The 25,899-nt window shown below is 32.9% G+C and overlaps 1 protein-coding gene across 1 annotated transcript in view; it reads right to left on the reverse strand.

The window, feature by feature from the left end:
* Window positions 1–25,899, reverse strand: part of LOC125050683 (protein CBFA2T3) — a 47,366-nt gene that overhangs the window by 4,337 nt on the left and 17,130 nt on the right. Inside the window, exons 2-8 of the mRNA XM_047650674.1 lie at window positions 22,750–22,819; window positions 13,347–13,442; window positions 12,706–12,872; window positions 11,583–11,729; window positions 10,845–10,963; window positions 1,447–1,616; window positions 731–907 (exon numbers count right to left, since the gene is read on the reverse strand). Of these exons, the coding sequence (XP_047506630.1) occupies window positions 731–907; window positions 1,447–1,616; window positions 10,845–10,963; window positions 11,583–11,729; window positions 12,706–12,872; window positions 13,347–13,442; window positions 22,750–22,819 (946 nt within the window). The remainder of the gene's footprint in view (window positions 1–730; window positions 908–1,446; window positions 1,617–10,844; window positions 10,964–11,582; window positions 11,730–12,705; window positions 12,873–13,346; window positions 13,443–22,749; window positions 22,820–25,899) is intronic.

A 25,899-nucleotide genomic window follows, 5' to 3' on the forward strand; every position in this document is an offset into this window, starting at 1 on the left:
AGAATTTTTGTACTAGCTTCTAACTTTGAATTAATCTAGTTCACTTTAAACGTTAATCTAAATTTAGTGAGTTATGAAAGAGTGTTGTTCCTAACGGTTATTTTGTTTAATTTATTTTCACCTCGTTACCATAATATACAAAATCATACATATAAAAAACAACACCTACAGAGGGTAAAGTGCATAATTAATTAACAAATAAACTCAAATTAACATGTCACTATAACTATAATTAAATAAAGTAAAATCTAAAGAAAAAATATAAATAATTGTTATAAAAATACCATTATAAACAAAGGTTAATTGAGTCACAATTACTATATATAAGTAGTAGCTAATTACGAGTCAGAAGAAAAATGATCAAAAAGAGGATTTTTAAATAAATTTAAAATAATTTGTTATGATATAACATGACTCATTTACACACAAACGCACAATACAGAATTTATTACCATATAAGTGAGAAAAGAGCTGTGTAGTTATTAATTTTTATTTACCTAAGAAAATTGTTCATTTTATATAGCATATATAGAAACTAAAATTATATACAATGTGTGGCCCCTATTTAGTAAATACAAATAACTTGCGCAACGCGTACCCAGCTCTTCCGTAACTTATATGATATAAATACGTCTATTGTGCGAATGATAGACTATGTGTGTGTGTGCGTGTTATAAGATGTAGTAGTTATTTAAATTAATTAAAGGGATAAAAAAAACTGGTACATTACCTGTCCCTCTCTGCTGGAGGATAGCCAATGCCCGCTTAGTCTTCTCCACCATACTAAGGATGCAGTTGAGCATCGTATTGATGTTCTTCCATTCGTCATCGTTCTTCGCTAAGCCTGCTGGTCGTGGCTCCGTGAATGATGCGTTCATTGTTGATACATCACGGACTGATATACCACCTTAAGCAAGAGGACATTCATACTAATTCATTTTATAATTGTAAAACGACTTTTAGTACAAACATTTTAATATTATCTACTGGTATACGTTCTAGGTCTGACCGATCCCTAGACTAGAATTCATTTTTAAGATCTACGTCCCAGCCAGTTGGCAATTTGGTTGTTAAGAGGGTATGGTTATAGGTAGGCGAGGCAAAAATGTATTAAAATTGATTGGAATTTGAATTTCAGATTTTAACAGTTTGATAGTATTTTTTCCTAAAATCTATCATTTAAGTGTCCTTAAGTAAACGATTCCTTTTTTGTAATATTCATAACTATGTACATGTTGCATAAGAATTTTAGAACGATGGGGCACAAAAAAGCTTGGGAAACACTGGTCTAAGCTGTGTAGAAGAAACTACTCTTAGCAATAAGAACTGGGCTACATATTTATTACCTGTTTTTGTTATTGGTGTGAATTAAGTAACTATTTATAATAAATTTTGAATTATCTAGAATTATCGACTTCAAACTTAGTGTTGGTAAAAATTACGCACCATCTCTTCTCTCAAAAGGCTGCTCTTGCGCATGATAACCATGGTAAGGGTAGTCGAAGAGGCTAGCATTACTTGGTAGGTGGTAGAACGGTGAGGGGTTGAAAAGGCTAGGCCGCTTTGCGTGTGGGGGATATTCTTCATGAGAACCGTTGGTTTGGGCGTCGTAAAACCTAGAATAATAAATGAGAATATAAGTAAAAAAAATTCGTAAGAGAATATATGCTTAACTAATCGTTATTTATATAACATTTCTTATATACCACCCATTAAATTAACTTGAGCAAGCACATTAGACATATTAAAGTCTCAAATAAATGAATGTTCTATATTTTAATAAAATAATTATTATAACAATATAGTATTTACGATGTCAATAATAGATATTCATTTTAGATTTTCTTTTAATTTTCTTCTTATCAATTTTTAATTATTTTTAGAAATTGTATTCGTTTTTACAACAAACTCCCTTTAGGGGCCTCATAGCCTAGCGATCTTAATATGTGACAGCTAGGTGAGGGGTACCGTTCGATTCCCGGTTCGAGGGCAAGTTTAAATTTAATTTAAATTTGTTCTCGGCCTTTGGGAGGGTTGTCCGGTACCGGGCGAGTGCCTAAACCGTACATGGAGGACACGGTCGAATTGAATATACTTGACGCTGGCTAATGCACAAATCGTGCCAGAGCCATAAAAAAAAACAAACTCCCAAGCGAAATTAGAGTATTATCACTAAATAAATTCAAAGTCCTCGTTAAACGGAAATTAATCAATAAAGCGTTTTATAAATTTAAGGAATACTTAAATGATCCTAATCCTTGGGATTGATTTGCTCCAGTTCAAACAATTTGACAATTCAAAAGTGTACTTGGTTACCCACTTGAATAAAGATATTTTGAGTTTGAGATTCAGTTTAAAAAAAAACTCACCTACCTATTATTTTGCAAATATTATAAGTCCAAACTAAGTCACCCATGCGTGAAATGATCACCAAATTTGATATTGATTGATGTGAGAATTACTTGAACTTGTGAAGGTATGCCTAAGTCACTCTATATCGAGTTCTCAAGCATTCAAAGTTATTCATGTATAAATTAATTAATGGTTCCAACCTTGTTATCACAATATTTTCTTATAAAATAAAGACGCTTTATAAACCCAACCCTTTACCGAATCAATAGAAAATTTATAGATAAACTTTTAAACGAGTTGAATTTCCAAACATCTGCCGAAACTTCTCCATTGTGAGATTTTACGAGAACAAAGGCGCTTTGCTATAGATAATTAATAGGCTTCTAAACTAAATGTTGTTTAGAAATATTCAATTCTTTTTTTTAAATATTAAGCCCAACAATAAGGAATACAAATATTAATATAAAATAAAAATCTTAATATTTCTAAAATCATTTAAATAACATCGCTATGGGGAGACACCAAAGTGTCGACGTTAGTGTGAATTTTTACTACACCTCTTGTAAACAGGAGGAACAGTAAATGAAACTGAACTTGGTTCAATTATGTTCGTACAACACTTTTATTATACTAACTAACACTAACATATTTACTTTAATTATAAACCTGCAACTAGATATTTAGATATTTAATACAATGAAAGTTTTATTATAACACACTATCTAGTTGAATAAAGTTTATTTCAATATCCCAAAAAAAATATTTCTACATAATTACTATGCTAACTACAGGCTGTCGGTTTTTTGTGACGGTGTAAAAATTCCAAATCATCTCCAAAAATTACGTGACGTAATGAACTGGAAGGCTCCCTAACGCGCCAAAAGAAGTATAACTTCAAAAAATTCCTGCTTAAGAGTCAATACATAACTCGGGGCATACATAACTCGGTGTATATAATAACACAATTAAGTAGTCGTATGCAGGCGCACTGTTGTTTCGATAATTATTTATCGCCTATTGCCTTTCGCAAATAGTTTGGCCATAGATTTGGCTCTTTGTGCCAAGTAACGAGTGGATGCGATATGGAATCAGCTTGAGTGCTCGTAATCTTTACCTGTGATTTATGACGTTGCTCATTCAACATTTACGTAATTTTCATAATACTCTCTTAAAAATAATCGTTAGTGTCTGATTGCTTTTGTAACATAACAAATTTTATTTTTAATCCTGTAATTTGCATTAATTGTATCAGAGTCCTTTGTCTGCTGTGATGTTGCAAATACTTATTACATCGGAATTTTTACATTACATTTAACACTCGATATTCTAAAATAAATAGATAAATCAGGCTCCTCTGATAGATGGATTTTAGAAATTCTTCTCACAACTATATTTAAACACCTCTTAACCACATGTTTTCCTTCTGTGTAATCGTGACTTTTATATATGTTATTTTGTAATTGTAATTATATTTTAGAACCTAGTATCGTGATTAAGGACTCTATAGCTTAGCTTTTAGTTTTTAAAATTTTATTTTGGTTTTTACGTATATTTACCTTAGTATTTTTATTTATACATTTATTTATTTACACTTTATTACCTTTAATACAAAAACTTTAACCAGCTGCCCACTGAAGTATTTCCGAACCAATTCAACTTTGGGTCCTTCAAGAAAAGAGCGTACCAATTATTAAAAGGCCAGCAACGCACTCGCGAGCCCTCTGGCATTGAGAGTGTCCATGGGCGGCGGTATCACTTAACATCAGGTGAGCCTCCTGCCCGTTTGCCCCCCGTTCTATTAAAAAAAAACTAACATATAAAAAAAGCAGGTTACATAAGTTATCAGGCAAGTATTAGTATATATTACAATTAAAAACGTCTGTTAATCTATGCAGTTAATAAATTATTTCCATACATTTTGTTATATTATTGTTACTGCGAAACAAAATCTCGCCGCTTCCGTCTGTGTTTTGTAGTGGACACGAGCGGCTGGCCGATACCCAATAGGCGCGTTGTCGCGATGCAATCGAGAACACGTAATGTACGAGCGCGGTTTTTGGCTCAATTAATTATTCGACTAATGGCGGTTTTGGCTCTGATTTTGTTTACTAATATTTTAATCTTGTAATTAGCGGTTTGGCAAAAATACAGGAGCCATATTGCTATAGTTGGAGCTTCATTTAGATAAAATACGGCGGCATGTGTTAACTGTGATAAATTTTTAATAATGGAATAAATAGGTACATAAATTATAATTACTTTTTCAAATGGGAACCATGAACAGGGTTTTAAATTGGAATACCAGCGAAATTAATTTAGTATGTTTATTAGACCTTTTCTTGTAAAGAATTGAGATTTTTAAGATATTTCTACAGTTACTACTATTTTATTTGTTTGAGTTTGCGCTATAATAATGAATCACAGTACACTTGGCTTTTTACCAAATAAAAACGTTACCGTCAAAAATGTATAAGCAAAATAAACAGAATTATAGCTTTATTTCGTGACAAGATTCATGCCAATCTTCAATCAAAAGTATATTACCTTTCAACTATAACATTAATAAAATAGTCATTATTTAAACGAATAGCAATCACCTATAATCAAAGTTTGCTTAATTGCTCTATAAAGGTGAAATTGTGTAGCTGACTTATGATCGACAGTTGTTATTTTAATTATATTGGTTATTGCTTTTGTTAACTACGCCTTCGTAGAAAATAACTAGGTTTAATAATATAGCATGAAGTGATTGAGCGAGGCTTGTATAATGGTTTTAGGAAGTGAATATTGCTTGAAATAGATTATTCTATTATGTTAAACCTTAATTAAGCTATTATTATTATGTAAAGAAATAAAATTTTGAAGTTATACTTCTTTAGGCGCGTTATGAAAAATTGATGAGAGTGAAATTTTACGATGCGCGCGCACCGTTACACAAAATTATCAGAATGAAGTTGCCCACGGAAGATGCTACGGCATTGGACATAATTTAAAAACAACATTCGAATCATAATAGAATTTATGTTACACTTAATGTAAGAGAATAATAATAAATATTTATTTATTTAATTTTTCAAATGTAAACTGAACTTTATTGACTATAATGACTCCTTTTCCAGTCTTTGATTATTTAATTGTAATTAATTATTTGCATGCAATCAAAAACTATTTTTAATAATGCCAACGAAGTATAACTTCTTATGCGCGTACATAAGTACACGCACCCTTTTTTTTTTTAAAGGCTAGCTTAATGTAATAAATTCACGTTTAAATATATAAAGACTACTATAATAAATGTGTTGCCTTCAGCGTGCGACTCACCAATAAACTTTCTGTCCATTTGCTATTCACGTACGGTGAAAGAAAACATCGTAAGCAATCCGGCATGCCTTAAGCCCAAAAAGTCGACTATGTTAGTCACAGTCTACTCACCTACTTGGCTATTAGAAATGATTACGGAACTGATACAGAAATCTGAGGCCCAGATTTAAAAGGTTGTGCCGCCGTATACTATATTAAAGTCTCAAGTAATAACAAATTTTAGGCGTCTAGTCAGTAAACAACATTGATCAAAGTATGGAATACGTTTTCCTAATCGACTATATATATATTGAAATTAATTATATTCAGGGAGAAATAGAAGGAAAATATAGCGGAACATTAGACAAGCAAAAACACCTCCTTCAACTTACATTGGAAATACATTTAAATATTAAATTGATAATAATATAGTTTATGTAATTAGATTTGGTTTGAAAAAAGGGTTGCATAATATATTTTTGAAGTTAATAAACTTCTTTTGGCGCGTTAGGGAAAAATATGAGAGTTAAATTTTACGATGTGCGCGCAAACCGTCACAAAAAAACAATATTACGAGTACAACTACATATAGTCAAGATTTTTATCTTGTTACGCCAAAGAAGTATAACTTCAAACGGGGGTATATAAGAACACATATACTTTTCGATTATCATAACATAAATTAATATAATATATACAATTATGTATTCCATTTTCTAATAATTGATAAAGGAAATTATAAATTGAATGAAAGTCTAGATCTTCGATTTTGGATGTATATTTTTCTCCATATCTACCAACACTTTAAATGTGTCGTATATAGGTATATTATTTGAAATTGCTAAGTTAAAATATAATAAAACTAGTAATCGCTAAGCGAATCATTAAAAACAAAGTTTTATAACTAGTACAGTTCGCTGACAAATCAAAACTCTAATGTGCCGCCTGGGTCCCTAATGGTTAGACGATTACGAACTTTACGTTAGCTTTACACATTGCTTTAATACGTATACGACATGATAATTACTTTTTTAAATGTGCTTAGTAATGTTCTATAACATATAACAATAAAATGAATCGCGAAATATATTGCTAAGCGCCAATTCGAGTAATTTGTTCACATCTGGGGAAGGTCCTTTATGAAGTGAAAAATTGGATAGCTTTATCTTTTACATAGTTTTCGTAACATAGTCTTGACGGGATAGAAGAGAAAAAAGTCCTATACGTTGGTATGTAGCTTCAAAAAGGTAGGTAAAACATATTAAGACGAAACGAAGTTCGCGGGGCTGCTAGTACAAAAAAATCTATTTTACGAACTTTGTTGAACAATAATCACAATAAGTTTGATTTGTGAGGTTTTATTATAGAAAGCCGTTCTTAAAATAAAAAACCTTGCCATATTGCGGATATAATTTCTTCAAATGGCAACATCTTTAAGAAATTCGAAGTCATTGAGTGACATTATCGTCATATGTCAAAGTATGGCGAAGAGTCGATTGTGCGTGGTATAATTCTTGGTTCTTGTGAGTTATATGCTATAATGCCAAAAACTATTAAACACCAGTTAAGAAAAGTTAATTACATTAGAGTATTTATCGGTAAAGAATGTCTGATGTCATGCCAATTTCCAATACATATATGTTTTTTTTTAAATTTATTTATTAGCCGGATATACATATATGTATATACTTAGTGTTGCTATAATCACAGTTGATTTAGCGCCGCCAAGTCAGTTTTTGTATTTTATTGGTCGGGCTTTACCTGTGTACACCTACAATATAGAATGTAGGTGCGTATGTGTGTGGGTAAACTTTTTTGGGTTTGTGATTATTTTACGTGCAGTGTTCTCCTAGAAGAGACTCTCATCTCCGGGGTCATAGATTCGAGCCCCGACTGTGTATCAATAGACTTTCTGTCTGTGTGCGTATTTAGCACTCACTCGTACGGTGATGGAAAATATTGCGAAACCGGCATCCCTTAGACCTATAAAGTCGACGTTGTGTATCAGACACAAAAGGATGAACACCTACTTGACAATTAGAAATGATGACAAAACAGGCTAGGCCTAAAAGGTCTTAGCGTCATTGGTAAATACAAATATAGATTATTTTACGTAGATGACAAAGAAAACCATGAATATCTACATTCGACTACGAAAAATTAATTATACATTTTCAATACACTAAGGAACTATCTACCACAGAGAACTCGACGTGCTGCTATCATAACATACAATAAATATCTAGGAACACCCTAGAATATTTCAAGCCGCACTAATATGCGGATAGCTAAGTACATTTTGGCAGGCGTTAATCATTAGAGGGTAAGTGTAGTGGAGTTTTAGCAAGCTGTTCTAACAATTTAAGAGGCCATTATTTAGTACGGGTGCACCTAACGAATACCGTTGTTTGCCAAACTGGCGCATAACTATCGACTATTACTGGATAGTGCAGCTAAAATAAATTATTTTAGGTGCGAAATTTGCAATGGTGTCATAAAAATTAAATGCAGATAAACAGTTAATTATATTAAAGTTTTATTTATATTTTAGTTTTAAAGCTATATCAAACAGTATAGAAGAATTGTTAAGATTCAGCATTGTTAAGAATTGTTAGTTAGTTAAGACTAGTTTTAAAATGAAAAAAGTACTTTCAGTGTGTCAAAATCCACAACACTTTTTAGGGTAAATTTAATTATAGAATTACATAAAATAGTTTCTTAACGAAATAATACAAATATTGTATGGTATCTTAAATAAAAAAAGTATCTGTGTTGCTTAATTTCTTTTCAATATATGCCTTCAAAATACAATTATACAAAAAAAACCTTTTCTATCTGTTTCATGAACATTTGTCGATCTAATAGTAGGAGTGCTAGAAGGTGATCAACCTCCTTTGCCTGACACACGCCGTCGACTTTTTAGGTTTAAGGCAAGGCGGTTTTCTCACGATTTATTCCTTCACCGTACGAGTGAGTATTAAATGCAGACATAAACAGAAAGTACATTAGTGCAAAGCCGGGGCTCGAACTTATGACCTGAGGGATGAGAGTCGCACGCTAAAGCCACTAGGACAACACTGCTCTCTCTCACAAATTATACACCAAGTGATATTCAGAAACGTGACTTCGCCCTATATGTCAAAAATATTTTGGTTTATGACAAACGGATGGCATAGTTTGCGCTAAATCATGTGTCAGGATCTCACCTTACCTACGTATTTAAACGCAATGCATACACATTCTCGCTCAACCTTACTTATATTAAAATATAATTCCTAAAAATAGCCTGTTTGCAGAAAATACTTAAACGCAAATCTCTAAGAAAGAGCACACTTTCATGCTATTGGCATGTTATTAAGGCTTTAAACAGTTCAATCAGATCCGACAATTGCGTACAATGGGCGATGTCATGCCGGCACACCGCAAAAACCCGCGCCACAGTGCGAATGACAGCTTACGTAAAGCGTTTACCCACTGAATGAGAGGCGTTTTCTTGTACTAAGTAGTTCATACTTGAAGGCGATACAATTATTTCCATTTCTTTATTTCCAACGCACAAATGCACTAAAAAGAAGAACAATAAAAATAATAACTAACCTTAAAATATATTATGAAAAGGAGTCCCTTCGGCAAGGTTCCGAAGATACTGGCAGCGTTCCCCCTTTGAATAGCTAGATTAAATCTTTGTCCGAGGAAGCTGCCAGCTCTTCGGTCTTCTGTGATGTCGACTAACCTTTTTGTTATTTCCTTAACAAGCCTTATAGCGCTAGGACCCTACGGACCAAGAGTCTCGACACCGATGACATAATTAAATGAAAAGGAGGGCAACTTGCGGCCTTATTGTTTTCGAGCGTTCTCTTCCAGATAACCAATGTGAAAAAACAAAAATTGATAAGGCAAGCGCAAGAAGTGCAAAAACATATAAGACATGTAGTTTTCACTATTTGCGCTTGCATTATCAAATTTTTTTGAAGGTAGAAACGAATTGTATTGGAAATTATAAGTATTTACTATTTATCCTCAAGTTTTTGTTTTTTTTTATTTTTTATCAAACATATATACATGTTTCTCCGTTTAAACCTTCCCAGAACTTTCATGAAATCGAAATAAGCTAAATCGGTTCTGCCATTCTCGATTTTTAGCAAGACAAACGAACAGCAATATTTATATATGAATAGATACGTTTTAATATTGATTAAATTAATTTTTAATTGTTTTTTTTAATTCCTCGCCATTATTACAGACACGGACAGTGATTAAGTAAACAATACTCACCAAAATCGAATGAAAAAAAAAAACGCGTTCTCGCTCTCAAGATGCAAGGAATTGGAATGAAATTGTATTCATAGACATATTGTTTTCACTAGGTTTACTGGTAACTTAAGATTTGAAATAAAATATAGCTTTAAGTGGCTTGTAAGCATAATCCCAAGTGTCGAGTGGTGTGGGGCACAAATGACCTGTCGCTAACACTCACCTGCCGACCGATGCGCACTCGATACACGCTCTATTCGACTTTTAATCGATTCTCACCACAGCGGTCTACCCATCGATTAATCGTTGACGATGGGACCCATTAATCCGATAATTATCGGAGTTATAGGAAATATTTATGGTTTAGAACAGTGTTTCCCAACCTTTTGTGCCTTGCCCCACCTCAGATTTTCTGAAATTCTTATGCCCCCCATATCACGTGTATAAATTTGAATATTAAATTATAGGTTTTAGAGAGAAATTTAGAGGAAATTGTTAAAGAAACACAGTAAGTAAATTTTGAAAACATAATCAAAAACTGAAATTGAAATTACAAATAATTAAAATAAAATTGAATAGCCCCGCTTAGCAATCACTGTCCCCCTGTGGGGCATGGGCGTCACGTTGGGAAACACTGGTTTAGAATTAAGATATTTATCATTAGTACAGCCAACTCTTTACCTGGTAATACTGAGTTTAAAAGAATAATTATTCCAAATTGTAACACCCTATATTTTGACCCAAATGTTCAGTCACGTACACAAGTATGGTAATAACATATCCTAATAACACACTAATTTCTGTGTATGCAATGCCTGCATGTCTGCATGTAACAAACAACTTTGTTAATATTTATACATAGTAAAAGGTAAACCGTATTCTGATTTTAATGATTTATTAAGTATTTATCCTTAAACCTAGAATTTTAAAGTACTTACGGGTCACTAGCGCGCCGCTTCGCCCCCGGTTCAGCGGAGCCCTGTTGCGCGAAGATATCCCCTTCACCAGCCGCCTCCAAGATTAGATGCTCATGTGATCTTATGTATTGCAGTGGTGTCTAAAAATGTATATGATTAAACCTTACGAACGTTTTTGAAAAAGAAAATTACACTCCAATAATTTTTTAAAAGTTTTGTTGAGTTTAATTTACTAAATTTAACAAATAGTTCATGTCGATTTTGAAACTCAAAGTGGATGAAAGTAGGTTTAAGTCTAAAAGATAAAACGTTCTTCAATATCGTGTGGGATTAATAAAGATATAGAAAATTTGTGCATGTTTCTTAATTTTGGGTTCCAACATTAAATTGTTATTAAGATAACTAACTCACAATCTCTTATTAAAACAAAAACATAGAGATATAAACGCGATCATACGCGCGATATAAATAGATCTAATTATTTATCAATTTTGAAAATTTCATTTATTCGCGTTTCGAGTACATTTTGTTAATAGTGGTCTCAGGTTTTTGTACTTTGTTTTTGTTAAACCGTGCATTATTTGTGTAAAGCAAATTAAAAGACCAGCAACGCACTTGCAGAGCCTTCTGGCAGTGTGAGTGTCCATGGGCTGCGGTATTACTTAACATCAGGTGAGCCTCCTGCCCGTTTGCATCCTATTACATAAAAAAAGTACTTTACAAGGTACAAAAATGTCTATGTTTTGGTATTAAATGTACCTGCTTCATTCTTCTAGCTTTCGCGTGTAAATCTCTCTGCGCTAATGGCAATAAAGCCCTTAGAAAACCGGGTACAGAAGCTCGGAGAGGATAATTGGTGCACTCTTGGACACCTGCTTGGAACTCTTCTATGTTCATCACTCCAGCCTATTATGTAACAAATATTATACGTTAGGGAAACATCTATGAAATAAAAATACAAAATATGGGGGAGATGTGTCTTTTTGACGTGAAACTTCTTTAGGCACATGAGGGTAAATTTTTTATGAAACGTTACGAAGATGTGCAGCGTTTTTGTGAGAGAGCGATTGAGACCGATTGATAGAGAGTGAAAAGGGCGAATAACCTTGTAGAAATTCTATTTTTAAAATTAAAATTTCGTATGCAAAATAATTTCTTGAAATAAATAAAATATAAATAATTAATTTAATTTAAAAAAATTAAATTTATTATTTGGATTAATTTTCGACACCTTTAATATTTTTATGACAATTAAATTCCTAGCATATCTTCCTTTTTCCCTCTTTCTAAGTCTCGAAACTGTAAAGTTTTAGATTTGTATAAATATGAACAAGACTTAAAAATTAGTTTGCCAAAGAAGTTTCACTTCAGACATGTGTACTTTTGTACACACGCACTTTTTATATTGAAACCAAACATTTTGTCGTAATAAAACTGAAGTCCAAAAATTCAAATTTGGGTAACTACTGGAATTATTAATGAATTTTGAAGTACCCAGGATTAACCAGAAGTGTTAGTTGGTATTCTCAACCTTTGATTTTGTTAGATATACAAAATGTCGAGATACGTCATTAGACCCGTATTACCAATTGTTAATACTAATTTTCTTTATCAATTTGACCTTAGAGTTAGTTACGCTGTAGTGGGTCGAATACTTAAGCTTTTGATAGTTCAAAATGACTGACCCGATACATTTACTACTAAGAAGAATTTGGATTCAAGCTCAAAAAAACCCTTCCATTTCCTATAGTCTGGTCTATATATAGTTATATTATATACATAGGTCTTTATTGACAGCAAAAAAAGGTGGTACTAATTTATCGCTAAATATGCAGTTTGAAGATTATATTCTTGTATGAATATTTATTTTATAGGTACTTACGACGAGATTAAATATCAACTGCCGCACTCTCTCTCCGGTATCGGCGCTGACGTCATTTGCAAATTGGTGTAGGGCAGATAGAAACTTGCGGAGGCGTTGCAAGGCTGGGGCAGATTTTGATCCTTCAGGGAGTGGTGGTGAAAGGGACTCGGTGGATGAGAGCGCAGCTAGAAACACGATACTTAATATAATATTAAATTTGGATTATTATTTTCAATATGTCCTGTTGTGGCTTTTAGAAATAAATTAAGTAATTATGTAGTTATTAAGTAATCATACTTTTAAATTTGTGAGCTTAAAGCGGGCCATAGACGGACCGCATGTTGCAGCCGATACCGACTGCTCTAAGCGGTCGCCGCACGGCGATCTGCAGTTTCCATACTAAATTCATACTCACAATACACGGACCGCTCGAGCAGTTCCTGAGCAAACCGCATATTGCAGTCGGTCTTGATTGCAACATGCGGTCCGTCTATGGCCCGCTTAAGATCTATCAAGAAAACACTTATTCAAGATTTTTAAAAATTCCACTCGAAAGTTACTTGCTATAATTTTTTTCACACATTTTTTAAGTTAAATCCATAATCGTACAGCCAAAAGCTTATAATTAAAGTAGGTATTGATTTGATTGTGTAACTAACCAGTTGTGCCGTTGACCTGTGGACTAGGAGGGCCGGGAGTGGGAGATGATCTGATCTCCTCCTGGTCTGGAGATCGATCCTTGCCGGACGCTGTAGCTGCAAAGAATGTTCAACAAACAAATTATGCCAAGAACATTTGCAAATTCCGACTTTCGTGTTGGGCATAGAATTTTTGTGACTTACTTTAAACTTTTTCTTTAATTATGATATTAAAAAAATATTAAACGCCTTACAATTAGATGATCGGACTATCTGTAGCCGTGTTTCCCAACGTGGGGCCCACGACCCACAGGGGGGCAATTTGATTGTTAGATTTGTTTGATTGTTTGATTATTTAGAATTTTAATTTCAATTTTTCATTAAATGCATTTTCGTTCGTCCTTTAGTAATTTATTCCTAAAACCAATCATTTAAGTTTCGTAAGTGAACAATTAAATCTTTTAATATCAAAAAAATGTATGTTACATAGGGGGCATAAGAATTTTAGAAACGCTAAGGTGGGGTATGGCACAACAAAGGTTGGGAAACACTGATCTAAAGCTATTACTTTAACAAACGCTGTATACGATTTAATAAAAACCGTATATATATTACTTAAGAAGCAAGCATCACCTTGTTAGGCATTGAGCAGGCGTATAAGCTTAGAACACACAATGTGACGCGGCATGCCGACGCATAAACAAACATCATCAGCACGTCGAAGCCTAGATTGATACTAATGCTTTAAGATTTCATTAACAGTGGAATCTAATTATTTAGTGGTATGTTTGTTTCTCTTTTTAAACAAGTTCAAAAAAGAAAAGATTGTAATTTTTCGGAATCTTTTGTTTTTTCGGATTATTGTACTTGTGTTTGAAGCGATATAGGTTTTAATGAGCAGTGTTGGCCTAGTCGCTTCAGCGTGCGACTCTCATACCTGAGGTCGTAGGTTCGATCCCCGGCTGTGCGCACCAATGGACTTTTTTTCTATGTGCGCATTTAACATTTGCTCGAACGGTGAAGGAAACCGACATGTCTTAGACCCAAAAAAAGTCGACGGCGTGTTAGGCTCTGGAGGCTGATCTCCTACTTGCCTATTCGATTTAAAAATGATCATGAAACCGATTCAGAAATCGGAGGCCAAGACCTAAAGAGGTTGTAGCGCCACTGATTTTTATAGGTTTTTTATAGTAGTGACTCGGTCATTTCACGGTAAGCACCTTTGTAGTGAACTTATAACTGGTTTTAAATATAGTTGTCTTATTAAATACATTGGTATTTTGAGAGCTTCTTTGTTCCGGCAAATTACATTTGGAGATGAAATTATTTGAATTATTATTTAACGTGAATCATCGCAGTTAATATAATGGAGAGGGTATGAACTTCTCTATCAAATTATTTCTATCTTCCGACAAATTTATAATAAAGTCCATAGTAAACAACGACACACACAACAAATATTCATTTATTTAATTATTTAATGTAAGTCAGTAAATGAGGTAACATTAAAGTTTCACCTAAGCTCGTTAATACAATTGATAAATCCCTTTGAATGTCTGAAAGCAATTTAGGATCAATCACAAACAAGTTATAACTGAACCAAATTTCAGTTTCTGATGGAAAAAGCCGAGTAGCCTGCTGATGACAGAATAAATAAAAGTTTAGTAGAGCTAGTGGTGTGCCAAGTGCGGCGCGCGTGCGGCCGACATGCCCTCTGCCACTAGGGGTGTGGGGTAGGGTAAAATATCGATATGAACTCTACGGTGCTAGTGCAAGATGATGCATTTAAATTACTATATAAAACATATAACAGAATATAATGAAAAATATAAAATTGTTATATTGCGGGTTTTCTTTAGCTTTTAAGTCAAATATGCTATACGTCATCAAACTTTTCCACAATTTTTTTTAAGTAATAAAATTAACTCTAAGGTCACGGGGCTTGTAATTTAAAAAAACTGAATATGGAGACATTTACCTGCCTAGTAAGTTTGCTTTAGTCGTGTACAACTAAGAAAGAATAAACTGTAATATTTATAGATATAAAAATAACACAATGACACTGCCACGGGGACCAAACTTTTTAAACTTGTCTTAATTTTCTATTTATTAAGAATATGAAAATAAATTAGTACTAACATTCTATCGTTAATGAGTTAGTTTTGTATTTTTACATAAATCTTTGCTTTTATAGAATACAACAACGCAACGCTAAAAGAAGTAAATAAATGGCGTTGTTATTCCTAAAATCATTATAGAGACTTCATTTAAAATATTTACCCGTTAAAATTAGTATAAATAGCTGGAATACCGATAAAGTTTAAAGGTCGCATTAAAAGTCGATAAGTTCAAAGCACATCACTACTCGTTATCGAGTTGGCTGCGCGTGGCAGACACCTCGGGCAGCTTTCATCCCGCAATTACTACGAAAATATTTTGTAATGATAACAGGAACTCTGGTTATATTCTCCTAAATCATATGTTATGGCATACCTTTGACGGTGTATAACCTTAAACATCTTTTTAATGATATATCAGGTAATAATTAAGTGAACGACACATATACACGCAAATATCAACTTTAAATTTAAGTATATAATATATAAAATATATACTATAATGATAAACACTGTACAAAATTTTTAAAGGAAACAATTTTTTAACGGATTGAAGTTATGTACTTATGTGCGTGCTTCATGGTGTAAAATAATTGTAAATTTATAATACATAAATACATAACTTCAATCCGTTAAAAAATTGTTTTCTTTAAATGTGTAAAAGTTATGTCAATAAAAGACAATACTACTATACTAAATATTTTTTTGTATAAATTTTAATAAGCCTAGCCTAGCATTCTGAAAAGTGTATTTTTTAACGAAATACGACCTTTCACACTACTGCGACATTCGTACAATGAGGTACCCCTGGATAACACTTAAAGAAGTTGTCTATATCATAAACTATGGGTCTGTATAATCTATGGGTTATTCGGCCGCTATAAGTCATGTAAGAGGGCACTCTACATTGAGAGCTCACTCATCATTCTGTCAAAACAATGCTTAACTGTTGACGACATTTTGATTTTACATCGCATGTCGCATATAAAACCGATATATTTTATATAAAAAACTTATTAAATTCAATTTAAATTGTATTAAAATTTATGTTCATTCATAGAAAAATCGTTTTATTACATTTACTTTTTTTACAAATATATGGGATACTAGCTGACCCGGCCAGCATCGTACAACCTAACAGCCGATTCTTTAATTGTTTAATTCTTATTCACACCAGGTAAGATAAAAAAAAGAAAAAAGAAAGTTGATAAGTGATTACATTTAACAAAAAATAAAAATTATAAAACACTTAAAATTCTTGTTTAACCTTCCTGAAACCCCTCCACTAATACTTAAAATTCATGATATGGTATTAAAGTTCAAATTGACTTTTAAGTATTATTACGAATCTTTTGTATGGGAATATAGAAAAATGTTGTTTTTACACTTTTTCAGTCAATTTTTAAATTTTTTCTCTCCGTTAGAACCATCCTCGTACTTCAAGCGCTATCGAGAGGTTGAGCTGCTATCGAGATTTGTGCTCACCAACACATTCAGCGATTCATTTTTATATTATAGATTTGACAATTCTGTGGCATAATTTTTCCAGCTACGACCTGTGCTCGAGAAACATATAACCGTTTGGGTTTTGTCGTCACAGTCGCACGCGGGGCTAGTCTTCAGTTTGTATCTGTCTTTATAAAAGTTAGAAATATAGTTATGAAAGTATTCTAAACCAAAAGTAATTAAAATTGTAGCAAGCTGCTTTCCCATACTATACGTATATAATGTACGTTTCCAATAGTACATTTCCTTGTACGTATTGTGTCTTAAATACTGATAAATACGTACGATATCTTGTTTTCTTTACAAAAAATAACAAGAAATTGAAGGGTAAACAATAAAAAATGCAAAGTAAAATTGTAGGGCACGAGGCATAAGTACTATAATTTGTATCGGCGACGTGTTTAACTATTCATACTTAATGCTCACTAGTTATACGAACTGTCGATTATGGGGTATGAAAAATATCGCTATTAGGATTTCATTTAATATTTATGCCAAGGAGGATATTAAATATACATAAATTTACGTAACTATATTTTTTTTAAATATCTGAAGTGTCTATGGAATCAAGAAAAATATTTTAAAGTCTATCATAAAAGTTAAATAATCTTTATTGAGGCCCATTGTTTGTTTATAAATCATTAATAGCTTTGGTTTCCAAACATTAATTAATTTGAAATATATTAAATATTGTGACATATAACAATATTAATGATAGCGTAGACCCTTTGCACGTGAACTGTAGCTTACTGTCCCGTGGTTGGAAATACGTATAATGAGAACTTCACAGCGCTACGTAATAACGTAGCGATCCGTAGTACTTCATCAGCGTAACAAATAAAATATTCTGTAGCAGATTCAAAAAAATGTGCTGTGTATTTGTAGTCTTTAATTAAAGTAATGTATAACTTAAGCTATTTAGTAAACCTTTAAGTATAGTTATGCACATTTTACATAACAATTATTATTATTCCCAACATATAGGTCCCAACAGAGACCATATTAACGACTTTGAGTAGGTCTGGAGTACTTTTTCCTCCATCATTAAAAATGTAGTTAATATACAGAAAAAATCTCCAATTGAGTCCCAAAAAACAAGTAATAAATTCCGAGAAGTATTATCGATAATTAATCATATAATATATACCATACAATTGATACAGGATGTCAAAAATAAGCTTATTGTATCTTAGGAATCAATCATTTCAGGCTGGTGAATCTTTTATAACCTAAGTCAGTAGGCTCTAAACAAATCCCCCAGACAGTGTTCCCGTCACGACCGTGTGCGAAGGCCTTAAAAGCAGCCGCGCTTTCCCACGCTGGATAATTCATGGTGTTTGCTCTTCGAAACCCCTCATCGATTATCAACGAGCTATGATTGTACCTTTCACTTGTCGTGTATCATTCTAAGAATTGTAATTATCAGAATATTTGATTTAGACAGATTATACATATTTCAGTTAGAAAGACATGCTAGTTTTTTTTACCGATTTCAACCTTAATAAAACAAACTAAAGCACAAAATATTTATGTTTTTTCGTATATTTGTTTATTAGGATTTTTATAAGATATACCCATTAAAAGTCACCGGATAGAGAGAGGGATGCCGAGCTTTTATGAATTGATACGCTGTTTGATTGAGGAATTAGAAACTAAAGGAGAACTAAATGAAATTAAACATTAGAAAATAACTTTAGCAGCTGGTTGCACATAGTGGTATTTGACGGAGTTTAATAAAATATATATAGAACGAATAACGGGCACTGGATATATATCCTAAGTGCACATTTTATGTTAGTTAAACATATTTTAAACCGTAGAAATACTACTTGGATTGGGGCCTGGGATAATACCGATGACCCCAGACCTGGTTCTTTTCTCGCTCAACGAATTAAATGTGCACTGCACCAGGGACTATTTTTTTTAATTTATTTTAGTTTTCTATTTATACAGTTTTAATTATGATTATTACGAATATAAGAATATTGTTGGGCTAGGATTTACGGTTAACAAATTTCTGAAACACTTATCCTAAACATTACATTGACTAGAAATAATTCTAAACATTTTCTCGTTTAAGTAAACTACATTGTATCTTAAGTGCGCGGTCAAAGAGCAACATTTAATAAATTATAATCTGTGTGTGACAGGCGGGTACAATAATTTATTTACGGTACATTTTTGCGCGTCTGTTTCAGATGTGAACAGTGCAAAATCATTTACTTTGTCATAACCAAATCTTTATTTAAATGGAAGTCTATATGAAATGACGGTTACAACTATAAAAATATTACATCTTAGAGAAGGGTTTTTGAAATTAATTTCTGTTAGTGCTACAGACTGTAAAGGTTCTTTTCAGGCGTTTCCTGTATAATACTTGATGAAAGACTACTAAGGAGGTAACACCTGCCAGAAACTTGACATCGACATTGACGTAAACAGGTAGTTATGAGATTGATTATTCGGTCAGCGACTAATTTTAAAAATTTACTAAAACCTTTGTTTTTAATTTTTATTGTTGGGAAATCAATTTAAAGACCTCTCGGGCAACTTGTTAATGTAACGCGGGGAGTGTGGGGGCCGCTCTGAGGTGCAATGGACCCCTACCCACTAAAACCCAACAGCCTCATCTGCTCGCTATGGACGGGCAGATACAGTTTCCCTTAAGCTACTACTACCCCAACTTCCGAGTTCCCCAATCCGGCGCAGCATCTAACCTAACCTATTTTTTACTAAGATTCAGAACTCAGTTTGCCAGTGCTAAAGGATACTTAAATAAAACTAAAATATTGTAATTTTTACTGTACAGTCTGTCATATAGCATTGAGAAAAAAGGAAGGAATAATAGTTATTCGATAATACAAACGAATACAAAAACAAATTGGCCAACTCTGATTTTCAATGGGCCCTATATCTTGGTCTGACGAAGAATAGAGTATTATACTACGTATATAGCTTCGTTTTAAAGGAACAGATTTATTTGTAAACAAATAAAATATATCTAGAATTTATAAAGTTAAAGGAAGGAAACGTTCTAAAAGCATGAATTATTGATCGAACAACATCGAATAAATGAAATGCTCACAATTTGAACATTTTATCAAACCCTGCTCTTTGTATAAATGGTTTATTTACACGGAAACATTACTTAAGTGTCTAGATGTGAAAACAATCCATTCCACATTTTATTTGGTTTCGAATGACATGATCGTTTATTTTGTTGTCAATAGTTAAAGAAATACATATTTAAAAATAAAATAATATAGCTTTATTTTATTGCATAGAAAAACACACACGTATACGACACAAGGAATTACCAGTATAAAGACCCCCCACGGGTAAAAGCCTCCTCTGAGGTATTCCACAATTTTCTATTTTTACTATCTTTCCCACGCCGTCATCATAATTCCGTCTGCCCAGATATTTTTAATAATAAACATATATTTTGCGTTAATCATTACATGGCAATGAGTGAAAATTACTATCACAACACCAAAACTTCAACCAACTAACTGCAACACTAGGTGTTTTAAAAGAAATAAATTTTAACAAAAATAAATCAGTGGCGCTACCACCTCTTTAGGTCTCCGAATTCTGAATCTGTTTCATGATAATTGTTCAATCTAATAGGCAAGTAGGTGATCAACCTTCAGTGCCTAACACACGCCGTCGACTTTTGGATCTCAGACATGTCGGTTTCCTTCACCGTTCGAGCAAATGTCAAATGTCGCACATAGAAACAAAGTCCATTGGTAGACAGCCAGGGATCGAACCTAGGGATGCGAGTCGCACGCTGAAGCCACTACTCAACAAAAATAAACATGTATATTTATTTAATTTAGTAAAACTCTAATATGAGTTAAGAAAAAATAAAATGTTATAAAAATGATTAATTTATAAGATCGTGTCTTTTCTAGATTTGTATGTCATTGTATTTCCAGTCCGTGCCTCGCACCATCGCAGTTAGATTATTATCGGGCGCAGTTGTGTCTGTTCCCACAGAGCCTAGCTACCCACCCAACAGCTAATACATTATTCTATTTAGGATATATCTAGAAATCTAGATCGGCATTAGAAATTATGATTGGGCTTTTACTACCTCACAAGTATAGTTCGAAAATTACTTATAAATAAGAAACTTACGTACTAAAATAAAATAAGTTATCCGTCAAGGATGTTCTCAACCCTAATTCTTTAGTCTAAGTTTCTATGCATGATTTAGATAAAGATAAAAAAAAAATGTGCGTGTACTAGTGTACACACGTTAGAAGTGAAACTTCTTAATGACCTTATTTTTCGAAAAATTATCTATATGCAACTAACTTTACAGAAATTGGTTAAATAAAGTTAAATTAGATAAAGTTTAACAAAAGGCTTTTAATATCACAGACTTGAATACAAATAATACAATTATTTCATTTTACCTTATTACCACTAAGATTATTACAGAATTTCATAAACTGTAATATAATTTTCAGTATCATTGTTATAGTCACTATAAATTTTTGTTATTAATGGTTTAGAATCTCTTCAAATCAACCGTGGTAGGGACGAGAAAAAGACGCGCGTAACGGTCAAATGTGACGCGTAACCGAAACATGTGACGCGTAACCGAAAAATGTTACACTACATTTTTTCCAACCTCGATAAAGAAGTTTCACTTCAAAAAATGTGTGCGTGCGTCTGTGGTGTACACACGTAAGAAGTGAAACTTCTTTAGGACCTTATTTTTCGAAAAATTATCTACTATATGCAACTTTACAGAAATTGGTTTTTTTTCCAACGCCGATAAAGAAGTTTGACTTCAAAAAGCAACATGGCGCGTATCCTGCTACAAAATTTCTCCCATACGTCGATAAAGAAGTTTCACTTCAAAAGATGGCGCTTAACGAAAAAATGTGACGCGTAACGAAAAAATGTTACACTACATTTTTTTCCAACCCCAATTAAGAAGTTTCACTTCAAAAATGTTTAATGTTGAACTAAATCTATAAGTCAAACACTTGTAACACACAGTGTAACACTTATTTAATTTATTTCTACACACCTACTAACCACAATGAATATTGTATTTCAACGATTCGTAGCCTAGTGTTGTTTACAATCTTTTAAATGTAAGTACAAAATGTAAAATTTTTGAGTCAAATAAAGTAATTTTACACAAACATAGGTAATAAAATCTACCATCGTTTCCACATACGCTTTCTAAGCGTAATGCTTCGCGAAATTTATTTGAGTTAAGATCCGTTGGAATAATATTCGGTCATATAAATAGCATTTTAATTTAACGTAAACTTCATCACATTAAAATTTTTTTAATTATTAATACTTCGTCACATGAAATACAGTAAAATAAATAAAATGGAGGGTACTGGAAGCCTTATCGCTTGTGAGCGATCTCTTCTAGGTAACCACTGTGAGGAAAGAAAAAAACGATGTGCGCAAGAAGTGCAAAACTACAAAAGATATACAATTATTTAGGCATAAAGAGTGGAACAAAACAGAAATTAAAACGTAGATATTGAAAAGGACTATAATATATAAAAGAAAAGGACGCATTGATCACGATAATTTCAGTAGTTAGTTATAATATTGCCTATCTTTTTCTGTAATTAATACTGTAATCCATACAAACATGAAATCTGTGTCAATTGTCTCAATATTTAGTATCAAATGATTAATGGGCGATTTTGTAGCCCCCGAGTTTTTACATTGTTTTGCAAGCATAAGTAGCTGAAAATGCCTGATGACTTTAATAATCTTGGTTGCCGTGCCTAAGTAACGGCATAAGGATTACTTACATTTTCGCCTCTCAGTGGTAGTAGGCTGGTAGTCCTTATCTGGTACCTCTTCTTTTACTTTGGCTTCCATCTGAAATAAAGATAAAATATACTTTGAATAAATAAAAAAAAAATATTTATTTTTTAAGATGGGTGCGTTGCCGGTCTTTAAGGAGTTTTTTTTAATACTTGGAAGTCGAATCTTGTCTCGAATTGAGGATGATGTCTACTGGGAATCGCTTCAATAACTTACTAGTTTTCAAAAAGAAGTACGTAGTTCGGATGACTTTAGGGTCGTACGGTGATGAAACAAGGTTCAACCCAAAGAGGTTATAATAATTAAATACTCTAAAGATTTTATTATAGCTATATTGTTAAAGGAAGATTTGGACATAAAACTAATATTGACTTGTAACATCTGCAGTTAAAGTTTCACGTATCTGTGCCAATTTCAAGAAATTTAGGTAATTTGTTCTACAAACACATAACCTCTTTATGCGGTGTCGGTTAGTGTACACAGATGCGCGTCGCAGGTGCGCACGTGGCGTTCATTTATAACTCGCGTAAACACAGCTGTTTAATACGCTTTCAATTATATACTTTTTCATTCAAATATTCCTGCTTTGCAAACCTGTATAATATGTGAAAATAGTTTTCTAGTTGATGTATTACGGCAAAAAATTGCCTACAAAATAAATTTAACTTAAATTCATTTAATTGTACGATGCGCGTACAAAAGATTTACTGTAGTTTTATTTGTCAATAATAGAAAAAAATAATCAATCTACTTTAATATGCAGCTACTTACAAACATTGTGTAAAATAAAAACTTGGCGAGTAAAAAGAGTGGCGGAGAGTTTATTGCCAGTTCTTCTCTTCCGTTCTACGCCCTTGATTTGAGAACTGGCAGTAAATGTAAAATTGAAAACATTTAATATTTTTTTTTATAGAACGGTGGGCAAACTTGCAGGAGGCTCACCTGATGTTAAGTGATACCGACGCACATGGACACTCAATGCCAGAGGGCTCGCAAGTGCGTTGCCGGCCTTTTAAGAATTGGTACGCTCTTCTGTAATGTTTTTCTTTTTTGACGTTCATAAGTGTACATGGTATTACCTATATGAATTAATTATTTTGATTTGATTTGATTTATGCGTAGCGTATACCTAAATATTTATTTATTACCAACTGTAAAAAGATGGTTGAGTGTCTTAACAATTATTAAAATTATTAAGTTTTTGTCGTTTAATTTCGTAACCCGAAACAATTGTTGCTGAAACTCGAAGCCAAAACCTTTGACATTATGTAATCTGCGTGATCGCCAGTATACAATGTTACTATAATTGCTGCATTGTATGGTATTATTGTCCTAGCCACGGTAATGATTCTATTGTAGTAAAGCCATGTAATTATTAAATAGAAAGGAAACAGATTAATACCATAGTGTATAAGACAGAATCACTTAGACTGTATAGTCGTAATATACAACGTATCGAATGTAGTATATATTTAAATTTGTGTGTATATAAAGATAATAACGTAATTATATGGATTAGCAAATCAGTTACATTATTTTACTTAATAAATCAATAAGTTAGCTCATCTTTAAATACTTAAAGTTATAATTGAACTCAGGTAAGAAAACACAAATATCTGAAGGCTATAAATATATAACAACACAGTAACAGTTTTTTTTTCTAAAAAGATATAAAAAATAAGGAAATACGATTGCCGTTTTTTGTATTTTCCTTTACTTACTATGTTTTACACCGTTTATACCTTCCCTGACTTCCACACATATTTCAAGATCATAATTAGCCAAATTGGTCCAGCCGTTCTCGAGTTTTAGCGAGACAAATGAATTGCAATACATTTATATATCATTTGTTTGTTGCCAATAAATTTGTAACAAGTTCTCTATCTAGAGGATATTTCTAAGATATCAAATTCATTTTCAGCATAATTTCTATGACAAGAATCACATGAGTTATTTCAGTATGGAGTAATGTTCTTTCTCATCGAGCAGCTGCGTTGCGTCTAAAGTGACGCCAACCATTTGCCCGCAAGAGTCTACAGATATATCACACATGCTTAATGTATATACATTATGGCGCGTCTAAACGGGCCATGTTTTGCTGCAATTGATGGCTGCACTGTTGGCAACTAATTGTCCGGCCATTAGAAAAATATTTTAATGCAGCTGATGGCCGAACAATCTATGGCTGGGCAATGTGTTGCAATATGTCTGCAATAGTATGGCCCATGATGCAGACTCATAAACGGGCCACACAAACCGGCAACAATGGCTGACGAAATCACACTGATCGCAGCAGCTTATATTGTTTTAAAAAAGAAATAGAAAAAGAAGAGATTGTGGATTCGACCTTACTTAAATAGGCGTGAAACTGTAGACAATTTGAGTCTTGAATTTTAATTAATATTTAATTTAACGTCAAAATGCAGCTGATCGCAAAACACAGAATATAGCAACAGGCACACTTCACTCATAGCAAACGTCATGTCGCGTAGAAAAGGATACACTGTGCCATAACAAAGAGAGTGACTGAAACAACAATAGAACTGGCTGTGCAATATTGCAGTTGAATTCGATAGCCTAGCGATCGTCCGGCCACCCATCGGGGCAATATCGGCCATATGTGGCTATACAAAACATGTTTGGCTATATGGCCGGGACATTACTGCAATATTGCATAGTGTGGCTGCTATTGTTTGCAATGTTGCCGGCCACAGTGTTGCAGCCATCAATTGCAGCAAAACATGGCCCGTTTAGACGCGCCATTATACATATACATAAAATATCATAGGTCCAAAAACTAAGAATATATTATGTAAGGTAATTTAGTTATCATAATTATTGAACGTCCAAGTCGTGCTCAGAGTTTAATTAATTGCATATTGTTATGTATTTATGAGTATGTAGTAATGTATTTTACAATACACCGTAATCAACTGCATAGTAATAACGATGGTGGTTTAATTCACAGTAATGCTTACAATAAAGCTCGGTATTTCCTCTGAATTCATAACATTTTCGTATGAAAAGCTGGAGAATCAATAGAAAACTTGCAAATAGTTCAATTACGTACAAAAGTAAAAACTCTAGCCACCTGGCGCCAACACCTGCGCTAACGAGGAAATTTGTACCCCCGA

Source organism: Pieris napi, chromosome 6 (assembly GCF_905475465.1).
Source record: "Pieris napi chromosome 6, ilPieNapi1.2, whole genome shotgun sequence".
NCBI classification, from domain to species: Eukaryota; Metazoa; Arthropoda; class Insecta; order Lepidoptera; family Pieridae; genus Pieris; species Pieris napi.